General features: G+C 33.9%; 3 protein-coding genes across 7 annotated transcripts in view; 2 read left to right on the forward strand and 1 right to left on the reverse strand.

Annotated features, from left to right (window-relative positions):
- LOC127064990 (signal-induced proliferation-associated 1-like protein 2) overlaps positions 1–4,774 on the forward strand; it is an 86,885-nt gene extending 82,111 nt beyond the window's left edge. For all 4 annotated transcript variants that reach the window (XM_050996776.1, XM_050996759.1, XM_050996768.1 and 1 more), the window contains 5 exons: positions 177–551; positions 1,102–1,368; positions 1,441–2,973; positions 3,128–3,331; positions 3,417–4,774. In XM_050996776.1, the coding sequence (XP_050852733.1) occupies positions 177–551; positions 1,102–1,368; positions 1,441–2,973; positions 3,128–3,331; positions 3,417–3,618 (2,581 nt within the window). In that variant the 3' untranslated portion in view covers positions 3,619–4,774. The remainder of the gene's footprint in view (positions 1–176; positions 552–1,101; positions 1,369–1,440; positions 2,974–3,127; positions 3,332–3,416) is intronic.
- Positions 4,775–7,448: 2,674 nt separating this feature from the next.
- Positions 7,449–14,545, reverse strand: LOC127065122 (menin). Its single transcript, XM_050997053.1, has 5 exons — positions 14,374–14,545; positions 13,692–14,272; positions 13,186–13,496; positions 12,961–13,100; positions 7,449–12,833 (listed from the first exon to the last, which is right to left on the reverse strand). The coding sequence occupies exons 2-5, from the start codon at positions 14,254–14,256 to the stop codon at positions 12,029–12,031; spliced, it is 1,821 nt and encodes a 606-aa protein (XP_050853010.1). The 5' UTR covers positions 14,257–14,272; positions 14,374–14,545; the 3' UTR covers positions 7,449–12,028.
- Positions 14,546–14,962: 417 nt separating this feature from the next.
- Positions 14,963–16,421, forward strand: LOC127065200 (biogenesis of lysosome-related organelles complex 1 subunit 2). 2 transcript variants are annotated; one of them, XM_050997233.1, is made up of 2 exons: positions 14,963–15,353; positions 15,421–16,421. In XM_050997233.1, exon 2 carries the CDS (start codon positions 15,515–15,517, stop codon positions 16,091–16,093), a length of 579 nt encoding a protein of 192 aa, XP_050853190.1. In that variant the 5' UTR covers positions 14,963–15,353; positions 15,421–15,514; the 3' UTR covers positions 16,094–16,421. The 2 variants fall into 2 exon arrangements, with proteins under 2 accessions (XP_050853190.1, XP_050853200.1); XM_050997243.1 differs by having other exon boundaries at positions 15,424–16,421.
- Positions 16,422–16,769: the final 348 nt, after the last annotated feature.

Here is a 16,769-nt window from a genome sequence, read left to right on the forward strand (position 1 = left end):
CGATCGTCAATTATAAACAAAATCAAAATTAACAAAATTAATTGATTTATCTTTTTTTAATCAAGATTAACGTTATTAAATAAGAAGGAAAAACGAATTCGATTTATTAAACAAATCCAATTATTTATCTTTCAAATTTCCATTGTAATATTTGAACTGATGACATTTCTTTGCAGTCTGAGATTGTATTATCATCAAGGCGAGTGTATAACGATCCATGTGCGCGGCGATTACGGTGAACGCGACGAACTAATGGAAATAGTCGCACGATTGCGAGCGGTGACGCAAGGAGCACCAGCATCTGAGCTTTCCCTCAAAAGAAACGGCCTCGGACAATTGGGTTTCCACGTACAACCGGACGGTGTGGTGACTCAGGTCGAAGCTATGGGACTTTCGTGGCAAGCTGGTCTTCGACAGGGTTCGAGACTCGTTGAAATTTGTAAGGTGGCTGTGTCAACGTTGACCCACGATCAGATGATCGATCTTTTAAAAACGAGCGCTCAAGTCACTGTCACTGTTATACCACCCACGAATGATGGCAATCCTAGAAGGTAACTTTTGATGTGTTAATTTTATAATAAATAATATATTATTATATCGTATTCGGTCTAACGAAAAGTTTTTTACAAACATTTTGCAATAAGTAGATACAACTGTTAACTAATATACACGAGTATTATATGTTACATATTTATATTATATTGATTATTGATTTCTATGTTATAGAGATTACATCTATATAACGTTTACAATTGTCTAGTAACAATAAACTATTATTATATCAGAAAATAGTTAGTTTGCTGTTAGAATTTCAGACGAGAATTCTACTTCTATCGTATTAAAAAATATTTATTTTCCAGATAAATAAACCTATCTCGTTAGAACGATATCATGAATTTATAAGTCTTTTTAAAATGACTAATATTTATAATGTAAAATATTAAAAAATAGTTGCGCGCGCGCGCGCGTTTATTAATACGTTTTCTAACATTCACCTCTTGCCAATCACGACTTGCCAATTTATCTTTCAACCACAAAATGTTAATAACTTTAAATGTCACGAGGACGAAGTAAATTAATTTTCCTTTTTTACAAACACAGAGGATGCCCGCTACAAAATTGTCAACATCTATCGAACAATTACGAAGGTGATTACGAAAACGTAACTAACCCGGACAACACGCCGACTCAACAAATTGCCATGTCACATCAGAGACGATACGATCGATCTTTTAGCCCACCTAGATCCAGTAACAGTTCAGGATACGGAACAGGTTCAAGTTCTAGATCGTTTAATGATCCTAGATTTCCATTGGAGGGTACAATGACAAGCAGTAGCAGTGGACACAGTAGTACTGATGATCGTTGGTGAGTAAAACGAGAAAAAAATGATCGATAGATCTTGATCGCAGTTTCCATTTCATATTCTTTGTTTGTTAGGTACGAATTGTTGGAACCACAGGATCAGGATAACAATGGACATCGTACGGATGGCACACCACCACCACCATTACCAGCAAGACAGAATTATCAAGCTCTGACACCTAACAAAGTAATAACGGGACAAAAGAAAGAGAAAGAAAGTCATTACGCGAGTAGCAAGCAATTTACTGAGAATTCGAAACTTCACAATCACGATCACTACGCCAAGGAAAGTGGTTATGTGTCAGCTAAAATTATCCAAGAAAATGCAAGACACGAGAATTATCAGAGACACCTGGACAACGCTCATCGAAATCAAGATCACGTAACTTCGAATTACGTAAAGCTACAGAAAGAGAAATTCGAGATCAAACAGGAGAATCTTTATGCGTCGCAAAGAGATCTCTTGAAGAACGATTATCAGCATCATTCTACTCATCAGAAACTCAGTGCTTCAAATTCCTTGCCATTGGCTCAGAACGCGAGTTATAGTCTTCCCAAATCTGCTAGCAACAATAATCTCATACGATTCAATGAATTCGATCAGACAAGCTCAAAGTACGAGTACGAAAATAAACCGGATAGAACATCGAAGTACGAGATTCAGGAAGAGAAACTTCTAGACCGAAACACTAACAAATACGATCAGGAAACACGTAATGATATACGTAACGATATACGTAATGAGAAACGTGCCACAATAGGTTACGAGTATTCAGAAGATTCCTATGAAAAAAGGAATAGCAAGTACGACATTGAGATCACAAAATATGATTTAGAAGCCATACAACAGAACAATGATAGAAAACATAATAATAACGAGAACAACGATCACAATAGAGAACCAATTAGATACGAGATGCCTCATGAGTTCAAGGTCGGTGAAAAAGTGACCTGTTTGAAAACGACTATGTCTGAACGGCCAGTTCCGCACAAGGTCAACGTCGAGTATAGACAAACAAAGGACTTTGCTACGAGTCTTCCACCGGAAGTTAGGATTCCCGAAAGCAATTGCATCGAAGTGACAACTCTACCTAGCGAAGACGAACTGTCCAATGGTTCAGGAAGCATCTCACCGAGATTAAGAAGAGCGAACAAGCATCGAGCTGGTAATTTAACACCTTCGAGTGGCAGTTCAAGAAATCAAAGTCCTCGCCCGAAGCCAGGTGTCAGAAATTCTCATCGAAATTCAGCCAATCTCACGTCGAGTACTTTGCAGGAGGATCTGATGAAATTGATCAATCCTGATTACATAGCTGATGACAATCAGCTAACGAATAATAATATATCGAATAACATTATGAGCGCCAATCAAAACTCTAATAAGATAAATAACAATATGCTGGAGATTCAAAACAGATGTAGATCCAGAGAAAATCTTTGCGGTAACAGTACTTCGACGTTAAGCGTTTTACCTGCTAATGGACAAGACAATGGTAATAATGGTTCCGAAGTTATTTTGACGATGGCTAGACCAGCCACTGTTATATCTAATGCTAGCACAGCGTCTAGTCCAGCACCAAGCGAAAACAAATTGTCCAAGGAAGAGAGGTACGATAAAATTACCTCTTAAAAGAAATGTTAATCTTAGTTTGAATATAAAATGAAACGTTCGATAGACACGTACTCTAATCTTATTAAAATAACTAAATTATTTTAACATTTAATCTATTCTATAAGAACAAATTATATTATCCGTTTATAGATTATCACCACGCGTTACTAAATCACCGCACTCGATGTCAAAACCCACGAACAATTTAACATCCACCAAGGACGCGAAAACACACGTGGACGGCGACGTAGATTGTTGGCAGAATCATCATATAGATTCAAACAATAAAACGTCGAAGCAGCATCCTCAGGAATGGACCGATGATAGGATCATTGATGGCTGTAATACCATTGCGTGAGTATACGATCGTGATTTAATGATCACAAAAAAATGATATCTTGTGGGGAGAAAACAAATGGGATTTCTTGAATTTTTACAGAAATTCTGTCTCCGATTTGCAATCTCATCTCTCGACTCTCGAGCTGAGAGTAGCCAGGGAAACACGACGTCGTCTCTCTTTAGAAGACGAAGTTCGTCGTTTGAGAGACGAAAATCGACGCTTGCAGGACGAAAGCCACGCTGCTGCTCAACAACTTCGTCGCTTCACCGAGTGGTTTTTTCAAACGATAGATCATCAGTAAAACAAAAAAAAAAGAAAGAAAGAAAAAAATCAAAACGTCTAATTATACACGATTTTTCGCAGATACAATTAACAGCCAAGGATCTTCCGAGTCTCGTTAGATCGAGACAAAATCGGATCTAGAGACAAAACGTCACGTATTCGATCAAATTTTCTTTCTCTCGATATATCCGTGTTGTTTTCATATTATAATCGTTAAGCTCGATTTAAAAAGAGCATAATAATCGATCATAAGTGCAGTATTAATGTCGAGGATTGTCCTATTTGGAGAATCTACGTCGATGTTCGAAACCTCTTTATTTAGTACATACATATATATATATATATACATATATACACAAACACATAGACGTATATATAATATACACACGTGTATAAGGATAAAAAATATTTCAACGTGCACGTTCGAAAAAAAAAACTAGATCAGGGAGAAGAAGCATCTTTTGAATATAGTGTCAGAAGAATTTCCCACCTGCATGTACCATATTAGATTCGTTAGATTAACTTAGTAAATATAAGATACGTTACCACCATACTGTACTTTGAGAAGATATTGCAGAGTATGTTCTTAATATGTCTAGCTAAAAAGGAATATTACATTAGTAAGGATTAAAAGGAGTAGGAGAGAAAGAAAAAACAGAAATAAAAACGTTCGGCAAAAATTTCAAATAAAGAAGAAGAAGAAGAAGAAGAAGAAGAAGAAGAAGAAGAAGAAGAAAAGAAGAATAGAGTGCGTTGATTAAAAGTGGTAAGTACTTTTATTTGAAGACGCACGCTAAACAAACATTATCGTAAAACACGTAAGAGTATAAAAGGCGACCAAAAGACCAAATATTCCTAGTGTACTAAGGATTTACCGTATAATGCAACTGTAATTTATTACATATTTTATATACCCTTACATTTTAACATAAAACACGTATTCAGTAAACACGCAAACTAAAGAGAAAGTAATCATCATCGAGTGGAATGTTACGAGATCATTCCGAACTTATCGAGAATCTTTTCTTTTTTTTTTGTTTCCTGCGTGATCATTCTATAACCATCGCGATTAGATGAACGATCTTATGATACGATTTCTTTGTAATGTACGGAGACGAGGTTCGTCGAAAAAAATAATCTATAAGTCAACGAATAAAAATCAATACGTATTCGAAGGAACAGTCTTTTCTTTAGTTTTTCCAAGATAAAGAAAGATACACACACACACACAATTATAACGATATCATGATTTCTTAGGCACTTACGATAACTTGATAGAACGAGATCATAAATAGAAATTTAAGAATTTTAAGCGTCAATAAATTATAATAATAATGATTAGTTAAATACCTTTTTTTCGCCAAACAAGCAAGATCATCGTGTTCCTTTTCTAAACGGAACCATTGTGTTACAGTAATAATGTAAAGTATGGCAAAAGAAATTCCATAGGTACAGACAATGTTTCATTATATAAAATATATAATAAAAAGAAGACAAAAGGGAAAAGGACGAGGAAAAAAGCTAAAAAGAAACGATTACCTGTAGGCACAGCAGAATTAGAATAAAATAGTTTATTGTAATCCACAGAAAAAAACAAGACATTTCTACGATGCCTTTTAAAACTCACTGTTCTGTCAGTCAACAATAGCTGCGTTTACATTTTTCTGGTTCGTCCTGTACGTGTGTACCAACACGGAATATCGAGGTGAGTAGTATAATATCATATTATATTAATAATGTGTACTCTTCTCTCTTTTTTCTTTTGATCTTATCATTTCCATCTTATCATTTTCAGATGACACTCTTAAAGATAACATTTATTAATTTTTGTCGACGATCGTAAAATCATCTTAAGAGAGAAAGAGAAAGAGAAGGAGATGAGAGAGAGAAAGAGAGATAGATAGATGGAGAGAGAAAGAGAGAGAGAGAGAGAGAAAATTAGAAAAGTCATTCTCGCGCGATATTCCGATTCGATGACGATAAATATTAAATCTTTAAACATGGAGGAGAGACAATATAATAATTATTTCGGTCTCCTTTATCCCCGCGTTTTATTTTGTTATTGTTACTTTTATTTTACTTTTTGTTTTTTTTTTTTTTCCTTATCTCTTCCCCTCGATTTTCAGAATATACAAGATATATGTTGCGATTTTCGACAAGTCAAACGTAAAAATGCTTTCGCGAATTATTTATATCTAATGCGATTAGTGAGCACGCAAAATACTGTTTCCAACATTAATACCTAATTCGAGCTTTGTTCGTATGCTTTAAACGTTTTCGTTTCCTTATAAATATATATATATATTTATTTTTTTATAAATATATATATATACATATATATATTTATTGTTTCGTTTCTTTCGTTTTTTATTAGACATGAATTTTAGTATTTTCCTTCGAATCAGTATCTCGCACACCACCTTTCCCATCTGTTTTTTATACTTTAAATATCGCCAATATATTCGATACATTTCAAATAAATCCGTTCGAAGGCGTTAACGAAATCCTTTACAATCTTCTTTTTTCTTTTTAAGTACATGCGAAAGTGTATGTGTAACGTGTATGTGTGCGCGTGTGTCCGTTACGTATTTCTTTCTCTTTTTTTCTTTACATATCTATATGCGTTCGCCAAGTATGGTCAGATAATACGTATAATCGTGTTTTGGACTTAATTTTACTACAATAGCATTTTTTTTTTAATACATACATGTATATATATATATATATATATTTATATTTATATATATCTTGTTAATACATTCCCGTGGAAGTGGACGATAATCTTTCATCGGTTAATAAACTTCTACATTGAGAGTTAATAATCGTCGACAGCGAATATCTCTTGGAACTGGGATACATTTCTCTTTTCAAATTCCTTTTTTTTTATATATATATATATGTATATATATAATATTCGGAGCAAAAATATTCGTAGGCTCTGTCGACGTTGGAATTGCATAACGTTCTTTTTCATTTACAATTCGATAAGACTGATTGATATTTATATAATTAAATAAGAAAAAATAGAGTACAATATAGCTGAGAAACATAACGAGATAAGAGTTCTTATGCAGGAAGCCTTAGAGACGACTAATCTCTCTTCTTCTTCTTCTTCTTCTTCTTCTTCTTAATCTTCTTCTTATTTTGTTCTTCATTTTGTTAATCATATGCATAAATCTATCCGAGTCCTCGAGATCACGCACAATTGCATAATAAAAAATTACTCATTGTCGACTGATCGAGCACGGTGATCCAACACAACAACGATGGATGGACCAGCCCGATATATTGCTTTAACCCTCTATAACTAATTAGAATGCAAATTATTTAAGAGCACCGTTGGCAAACGTTCAATATTGTATACATATAAATGATCGATGTCAATGTTAATAATTGCATGTTTCATCAGTAAGGAAATGTTTCGTTGCATTTTCGTCGGTTACAACAGTTTAATAATTAGTTTAACAAACAGTTTAATAATTGTAGAATAAGATCTGAGAATAAAAAAAAAACACAAAAACAAAAAAGAGAAAATAAAGAAAAAAGAAAGGAAACAAAATACAATACAGACACATTATCACAGTGCGTTATAGAGGGTTAAATAAATCTTGATATTTTTGTGCGCTAAAAAATAATGGCGGAGGTGTTGGAGTAACCTGCAGTGTTAAAACGAAAAACTATATCGCTGAGAAATTTCGTACGATACGTATATGTATGTATGTACAACCAACAACTATAGACGCGTTCGAAGTATATAATCGTTTCGTTATGGCACTACTATGGTAGGTAAAATTTCGTCTACGATAGCGGATACTCGATCGTGCGATGTGAATTGTTCTTTTATATCTGTTTCTTTTCTTTTTTTTTGTTTTTTTTTTTTTAAATTATTTCTTTATTTTATCTTTTTCTTCATACGGACGATGGATGGAGAGCGATCACTCCTCGGACTTTTCTCTTTTTTATTATTTGGTTTTTTTTTATTTTTTCTTCGTTTTTTTTTTCCTTTTTTTTCTTTTCTTTCTTTTTTTTTTTTAGTGCACATGGCAAACCTACCTTACGAACTATGACTCGAAGTCAAGATAAAACTTAAAGGCAAGACAGCATCGTGAACGTGTGTGTGTGCAGTTTGAAAAAGATTAGATAGAGATAGATAAAGATTAGACAAAGATCGACATTGGAAAATGATCTATCTTGTGTTCATCGTAATAATATTGCAATACATACGGAATAAGATAATAAATCGTTGCGTGAAAAATACAAAGAGATAGAGAGAGAGAGAGAGAGAGAGAGAGAGAGAGAGAGAGAGAGAGAGAGAGAGAGAGAGAGAGAGAGAGAGAGAGAGAGAGAGAGAGAGAGAGAGAGAGAGAGAGAGAGAGAGAGAGAGAGAGAGAGAGAGAGAGAGAAATAGAGATTAATTCTAGCGTGTTTTATAGTGTTGTGTATGTAAATAGTGTGTTCTTTTTTCATGTGTTAGTGATTATTTTGTTTTCCTTAGTTTCAAATAACACATTTTCAAAAGGCTTTGTTACTGTTTTCTCCGAACGAGAATCGAAAATTAAGAGCACTACGGGGAAAATGTTCGTGACTATTTTTCATTTCTCTTTTCTTTCGAGAGAGCGAGAAGACGATGATTGAAGATCTCTTTCTTCTTTTTTTTCCCTAATTTTTCTTTTTCATTTATAATCCATCCTTCGTGCGCGTACTATCAAGGACACCCCTTCATATCCTTCCTTTCCTCGAAATTGGTAATTGAGCGAATAATATTAATTTATCTGTAATCGAAATGCTCGATAAAATACATATAATAGTTTTACAAACATTTACGAATTTTTCTTAAGAATTAATTTATCAATAAATCATTATCATGATCATCATTATCATTATCATCATCATCATCATCATCATCATCATCATCATCATCATCATCATCATCATCATCATCATCATCATCATCATCATCATCATCATCATTATCATCGTAATCATCATTATCATCATCATCATCATTATCATTCAACGCTGATTTGCGCATCGCAACGAAAACATTCGCGAGCGATTTTTTCTTCTTTTCCAAATTTTTCTTTTTTTTTTTTTTTAACGCACAACTCCAATTTACATACATCAATAAGAAAACGTCGCGCAATGATCATCTGACTCTACGTTCAAATATTACCAATAATAAGATGAGAAGAGGACAATTCCGCGCCCCCGCTAATATAAAAATACTGTTCTGTTGCACCATAATTCTTCTCTTACTATTCCTATAATTATGCATAATAATCCCTGTAGTCTTTAAAACCGCTCCTTTTATATCATCGAGAGAAAAAAAAATAAAAATAAAAAATACTGGATACGCATACGCATCATTAGCAAACGGCGCAGAGAAGATTTACAATTCGTTTATCATATCTCTCTTCTTTCTTTTTTTTTATCTCTTTTTTTTCATCATTTTTCTCCTCCTTCTTCCTCATTTTTTATTTTCGACGAAAGAGATTCTACGATTAAACGAATTTTACGCGATTTATAAAAAATACAATTCATCGATAGTTTCGAGATAAAACGAATAATATTCTTTTCTTTTCTTTTTTTTTTGTTTTTCTTTGATTGCTGACAAAGAGAGTGAAAAATTCAAACTTGCATCGGCCAATTAAGTCATATATATATATATACATATACATATATATGTGTGTATATATGTATATATACATATATGTATACATATATAAAGAAAACAAAAAGAAATTGAAAGAAAAAAGCGATCACTCTCTCGTACACGCATATACATACATAACATATTCATATACATATACGAGCGTGCGATGACTATACGTATGAATTTTTTTTTTTTAACTCGTAACGCGCACGTTACTCTCCATTGCGATTTTTCTTATTTTTTTTTGTTCTTTTTTACTATTATTATTATTTTTTTTATTTTGTTTTATTTTTGTTAACTTTCGATAAACGCTAGGAGAAATGCGTCGATACAATGTCAGAAAAAAACATGCCGCTGATTCTGACGTGCCTCGCCTGCTAAAAAGGAACGATCATGGATTATGCGGCGAGAATGATAAATATATACATATATACGTATATGTAATGCGTTCCATTGTGAAAAGAAGAAATAATAAGAGAAAGATATATATAAAAAAAAAATACATATATATATATATATACTCGAAAAGATCGATTTTAGCTGCAGCAAGCACGGCAGACGGTCGACGGCCGACATAATTGATATCACGTCGAATATCGATATCTCATTATTTCCGCAATAATTACATTATGTAATCGTTCCTAATTATTTCATTAATTATTAGCTTGTTGCTTCTTTTTTTTTTTCTTATCTCGTTTTAATAGATCAGCGCGACGCAAAGAGAATTTCCCTTTTCTCGCCGAGGGAGAATAAATTCTGCAATTGTCAGGCTGCCTGTTAGTTATTACGATTATTAATTGTATAATTATATATATATATATTTATATTTATATATATATTTATATATAGTATATATTCAGCATCACAGTAAGATAGCGCCTTTCATTATTAAGTGATCGTCGATCTTCTCGGACCATTTATATTCATCCTGTCAACAACGTACTCTACAACAACCCGTCTAAACATTGTCAAATAATTCTTATTCATTTCTGTTTCTTTTTTCCCCCTTTCTTTCTTCCTTTTCCTTTTCTTAACATCAAAGTCGATGCGATTTATTTACGTACTTGGATATCCGCAATATCCATCAAGATTCGAGGTAATTAGGATAGGAGCAACTAATAATATAGTACTGTTAGGAAGGTACTGTGTTCGATAAAATGATTCGGGTCATACCTCTATGACCATTGTATTGCGCGTTTTAAAAAAAAAAAAAAAAAAAAAAAGAAACAAAGAAACGCATAACGTTAGTACTACGGAAAAATCAATGTCGATAGATATAAAAATAATAGTAATAATAATAGTAATAATAATAATAATAATTAATAATATGAAAAAAAAGAGATGAAAAATAAAACGTTAAAATAATAAAAATCGTCAGCTGCGAGAAGCTGCCGGAAAATACAATTAGACTTGCGACGACGAGCGTACGAATACATGACATTCGTAGAACGCAACGAAAAGTAAAGATTTTAGAAAGAAAAAGTATCATTGAACATTCATCGTTTGGAAATTCTGTCGCAAGTTTTTTAAATTCGTCCGTAATTAAAAGATATTTCGCCATCTGACACGACGAATAATCGAACGTCAAATCATAGAATAGCGCACCGTGTCTATGTTCTTCCTATCCTATCGAAAAATAGCCAAACAGAGTACTACGAATAGGTACTTATAATTACTTCTGAAAATAAATAGTTATAAAAATAAGCGAACATTTTATGCTTAAAATACCTTAGGTAAAACTTAATTAGTTTGCACCACGTACAGAGTGGAATGTGTGGTTTTTCTTACTAGACCATAGAAGCGTAATTCTAACAAAAGTTTTAACTACCATTTAAAAAACATTAACGACAACTTGTCAATTGTAATCATTCATAGTGCAATAGCTTCAATAGAAAAAACGTGAATCAATAAATAATAGTGCAACAAGAAAGTTAGACATATGAGAAACGACGAATACCGAATATCGATCGATTCGCGCCTCGATAAATCATTATTATGTCGTTAATAGAATAAATAATCGTACTGAAGGGAAAAATCTGAGTGTTCTATAATAATAGAATTAGGTACGATATTCGATTCATTTTTTTTTCTCCACCGTGCGATAAGGAAAGATATCTTTTCTTTTTCTTTTTGTTGTTGTTGTTGTTTGTTTGTTTGTTTGTTTGTTTTTCTTTTCTTTCTTTCTTTCTTTTTTTCTTTTTTTAAACACCGTGGAAGAATGAAAGAATACATGCGTCTAAAGCGTGTAAAATACCTTCATTTTTCTTTTTCTTTTTCTTTTCTTTTCTTTTCTTTTCTTTTCACGAAGACGCGAAAACTCAAGTACTCGCAATTATCGGTATTTAACTTAAATAAGGGGGTGGGATGGGGGAGAACTTTTTTGTACTTTTCTATAAATTTTGTTCATATCTACTATACCTATCTCTAAAACGACAAAGTTCCCATCGTCTCGGCATTAAATGAGAGAATGTAAAAATCAAGCAGCACAAAATTCATCACGATTTTTCTCCTTCGAAAAATAATCAACTCCGAGAATTCACTTCGAAAAAATACAAGGAAACTGTGAGAGCGAAGACTTTTCCTTCTGATTTGTGTTTCTTTTGTTTTTTTCTTTCTTTCTTGCTTTTCTTTCATTTCGACGGCAAGTACAGACCACCGTTGTGTATCTTCAATCACGTTTCCCGTTACTCCTCGTCGTTTATAAAAGACGAGACATAGAACGGGTTAACGTGTTTCAATACTTAACCAGACCAAAACGGTGGTCAAAGATTTTATACTATTCGCGCCGCGTCCTCTTCGGACGCTGATTGACTCCTACTTCGTCGCTACCGCGTGACTTCTTACCTATTTGTACCTGACTTTGTGCGGTTAATTGCAACGAAATAGCATGCGTATTTAACTTCTCGGCTAGAAGAAGATCCTTGAGGCCCTTCATTTTCTGACTGTACAAAGTTATTCTTGGCCTCTCATTTTCAGAATCGACTTCCTCCTCAGGATCTAGGCTTTCCTGAGATGTTGACGGTGCTGGAGGTAAGGCATCCTCGGGAGGAGCGACGAATGGTTCCCCACCACCTTGCAGCAAATAATCCCTGTTGAGGATTTTTTCACTGCAGGCAGCTGTTAACGCTTGAATACTGGGATGCATCGGTGCTGGATTAGCCGGTACTTTAGACTCCAAACTTTTGATTAAATCGCGTGCTGCATTACCCCTCTCCTTCGTTTTACAATAATTATTATTATTATTGTTAAGAGTCTCCTCGGGACTCGTTTCCCTCTTCTGCATTTTTTCTTCCTCTTGCTTCGTCTCCATATCGTAACACTCGATGACAACCTGAGCACGGATCGAAGCATCGAATTTAGAGATTGTATTCACTAATGGTCGTGCCCAACCTATGTGCAGGACAGGAGTATTTGCTCCTTCTTCCCATTGACAGATACTGTCGTAAAATCTTAGGAGATACACGAAACACCGTGGCTGTCGTAACAGTCGTTCGTCGGCCCTTACCGTGTGCGGTATCAATTCGTTGGCAATTTCCAATAATTCCTTATATATTTCTCCGTCGTCCCGCGAATAATCGTATCTGTCGCACATTAATTAACATTAACAAAGTGTCGAAGGAAAAAATCTTTTAAATGTATATGTATATATATATGTATATATATATATATACACACCTGAGCAAAACTCTCAAGATAATAAAAACTTACTTTCTCAATACGTCTGCAGCGTCTGACCAAGACGCCAAAGCATTAGCGTGTAATCCATGTCTATAAAGATATCCACCTTGATAAGTATATGGATAAACGTGTGCATTGCCGTAATATTTTCTTGCACATCTTACGGCTTCCTAAAATAATGAAATTCGATAATATTTCTCCTCGCATGCTTTGTTCCGACTTTATTCTGATTATTTTACAAAATTTTAAACTAACCTGAAACAAATCTATTGCAGGAGGTCTTCCTGGTGTTGGCGCAGCTTCTTCTAAATCACCCAAATTACCAAGCGCCATAGGATATTTGGCAAGATGACCCAAATCGTAGAGTAACCATAATAATTCTTGTTGAAGTAACGCTACTTCTGCCGCATCTGCTGTTGCGCTCAGACTAGGATTTATAGCAGATACTATTGTGGCAACTTCCATAGCACGAGAACATACAACTGCCTGACCATTTACGTACAACCACGATCGAGAAGCTACACCAGGTTCAACGGGTTGCCCACGTTTATCCTCGTTTCCCTTCCCTAATATTAAAAGTAGCATGCTTGAAAAATTTGATGTGGCATTCTTTGAATAACTTGTAGCACGCACATCAAAACGATTTATCAATTTCTTATTCAGTTCTTTGAACTGAGCTCAGAGATAATTGGAATGAAATACTACTATGACCAGACAAAAGATTTTACAAAGAACACATAAACGTATTACAAAAAGCATACCGTGCCATGTAACCTCTGCAGTTTCAGAACCATGCTCTCCATATACGACCCATGCGTGGTCCTCTGACATAGCAAGATGCACATCTTTAAATCCTAACACTTGACAACCAGCGACTACTGCGTAAGCGACTCCAAAACAATCCAATTTATTTGCGGTAAGATAACTGTAGAGGCTCTGTAGATGAGCTCGATCCTTGTAGTAGCTTCTCGTGAGCGAGTTCCATATAACGTCGGAGACTTTCTTGATGAGTTCACGCGTAGCGTATTTGGTGTCGTAAACCGTGAGATCGACAGCTCCTTTGATAACAGCGTGAAACTTAGTATATAATGCTTCGGCTATATGATATTCGACGGCCGGCAATTTAGGCTCGTCGTAAACAGTGCTCTCCTGCGACGTAAATGTTCGGTTACAGGTTAGGGAATTCTCAACAGCTCCGACGAGAATCGAAAGTAGCGCGAGGTCCGGCTCCGAGCTATTTTCCAGTTGATTTTGGAAGATCTGGACGATCGAGGAGATGCTCTGGATCGGGAAGAGTGCTTTATCCTCTTCTCGAAAACCCGCCATGTCGCAACTGGCAGGCCTGTAGAGACACGGGATCGTAGATGTATAACGCTTCAAAGCACGAGTGTCATCTCGCTTTCAAAGATTTCTTGACAGAAACTATCCTTGAATTCGACCTACCTTCTGACCCCTTTTACCGTCGACCAACGGCACACGCTAATCGCCTTTGATTTTCCCGTTGTACTACGAAAATTTTCACATTTCCGTACGAGAAAAACCGCAACACTATGTTCCGGCGGCGCGCCGCCACTAGGAGTGTTTCCACTGTTCCTTCAAGAAACCGACCTTCGGTCGCGTTTTCTTGCGTATAATATACGATTCAACCTTTACGTGCCTTTCCTTAAAGAATCACAAAAGTATTTTCGATATAAAATATCTTTGTAACTTTCCTTCGTATCCGATTGGTCGTTTGTATTCGAACGATATGGAATATCGAAGAAGCTCGACGAATCATAGTTAACGTCGTTCTGATCGCTGCTATGCTATTGGATATATAAAGCATATGGCGGATTTGCAATTATTCAGAAAACATCGAGAATTTTCTTTTAATATTATACGCACTATCCGCATTTTTAAGATATATTCGAATTATTTAAGATCCTTTTTCGACATATTTTGTATTAAATTTGTCTAAAGTCAAACAGCAGATATATATATATATATATATATATATATATATATTTGAAATCAATATGTTGATTTTATTTTTCGCATGATATAATCGCGATACGTATATTACTTCCAGAATTAGTCTAAATGAAACAACCTGTAGTCCTCAAAAATAATTCTGAGAATTTCCATTTTTCGACAAAGTTAAATTAATTATTCTTTTTATCAAATATTACTAATTTTTTTAAATAAATATAATAACTAGTTGAAAGGAGCCAACTTTGTCGTTAACTAAAAACCGAGCTGTTTTCGAAAATATACGCATATTGGCTCGATGTATAATAAATAAAGAAAATACGATACGAACTATACACGATGTAAAAATCGGTTATAATAAATAATAATTATAGAGAACTAATTTGATGTAAAAATTACGTCACATCGTGATGTACAAGAACGAGTGAATGTGTCGAAGATGTGACACGATTAAGGTTAGGAAAGGAATTTATTTCGAAGAGTCTACTTTTTAAATTGTAAAATATTCTTCACTTTTGTTAGAAGACGGTGTTCATCGAAATTACAGTTGGTCGTTGATTTAACAAGTTTTGTTCGGAGTGATACAAATTAAAAAAAAAAAAGAAAAGAAAAGAAAATGACAACCGTAAACAAGCCTTCAAAAGAACCGACACAATCTACTGTGTGCGCACAGATGGAAAGCTCCATGACAGATGGAAATTCAAGATGCGAATCGCCGAAACGTGGTACAACACTTTCAACTAGTACCAGTAGTTTCGAAGCTCTTGATCCTCATGATCCAAACCTAAGTCGTTTAGCTAATACGATGTTTCAAAAAACTGGCGAATATTTGCAAGAAGAACTCACCGCTACTCACGCTGATTATCGATTACTAGAACGACTAAATAAAGAGACTATCGCAAAGTACACAGAATTGAAAACAATATCGTCGAATGTTTCAATATCATTGGATTCTTTAAACGAAAAATATAAAAATTTGCGACCTATATTGGAAAATATTGATCAAATTGACGATAGTGTTAATAAATTGGAGCAAGCAGCTTATAAGCTAGAAGCATATTCTAAACGATTAGAGGCAAAGTTTAAAGATCTCGAGAAGGATTTAAAAAAGAATGAAAATCTTCATGTTCTTAAACAATGTATAGATAATGTGACAAAAGGTAATGTTATGACTGGAAACAAGCCTACTTTATAATCAAATCTTTTTCTAATACTGATAGATCGCATAATATTACATATTTAAAATTTGTCAATAAGAAACATTATTTAAAAATATTAATATAACATTGAATGCGGATGGATAGTAATTGTTAATTTTAAGATTTCTTATTTTTAATTGAAATTGAGGAAATATATTTGTGCTTGCATTTACTTTAAGAAAATAACAATAAATTAAGTTAATGAGTAATTACAAAGAAATAACTTATAAAATTAAAGTATGTAGTTTAATGGTATTACAATGATCATTGGTGTTCACGTTTCTATGTAAATAAAAGATGTTGAAATTTCACAAAAAATGGAAATTTAGTATTTCTATAGTTCTATTGTTTAACACATATTTTTACAGAATTATTATAAGGTACTTATAAGTAATTACGCACCAACGTTAACAAACTATTTTAATGCACTTAGCTTTCTTTTTTATCTTATATTTTCATACATTCTTTGTATATAGATGTCAAAAACAATATTTTATCTCCTATGTGACAGAAGATCACTCAACGCATTTCAATATAATAACTAACTTATTTTCTATAGAGGTCATTTTCTACTTAGTAATCTATGATTTTGACTCTGCATTTGAAAAACAAAATAAGAAGATAGACTTTCTGAAAAGATTATATAATGTTCTCATCATTGTCTAATAGAAA

This window comes from Vespula vulgaris, chromosome 1 (assembly GCF_905475345.1).
Source record: "Vespula vulgaris chromosome 1, iyVesVulg1.1, whole genome shotgun sequence".
In the NCBI taxonomy this organism is placed as follows: Eukaryota; Metazoa; Arthropoda; class Insecta; order Hymenoptera; family Vespidae; genus Vespula; species Vespula vulgaris.

What these genes read in the sequence shown, in the direction of transcription:
- LOC127065122 (XM_050997053.1), bottom strand. Translation starts at nt 14,256, where the DNA reads ATGGCGGGTTTTCGAGAAGAGGATAAAGCACTCTTCCCGATCCAGAGC. An exon ending in CTGCAATAGATTTGTTTCAG is followed by an intron (nt 13,101 to 13,185) that starts GTTAGTTTAAAA and finishes TCATTATTTTAG; the next exon opens with GAAGCCGTAAGATGTGCAAG. An exon ending in GCTGCAGACGTATTGAGAAA is followed by an intron (nt 12,834 to 12,960) that starts GTAAGTTTTTAT and finishes AATGTGCGACAG; the next exon opens with ATACGATTATTCGCGGGACG.
- LOC127065200 (XM_050997233.1), top strand. Translation starts at nt 15,515, where the DNA reads ATGACAACCGTAAACAAGCCTTCAAAAGAACCGACACAATCTACTGTG.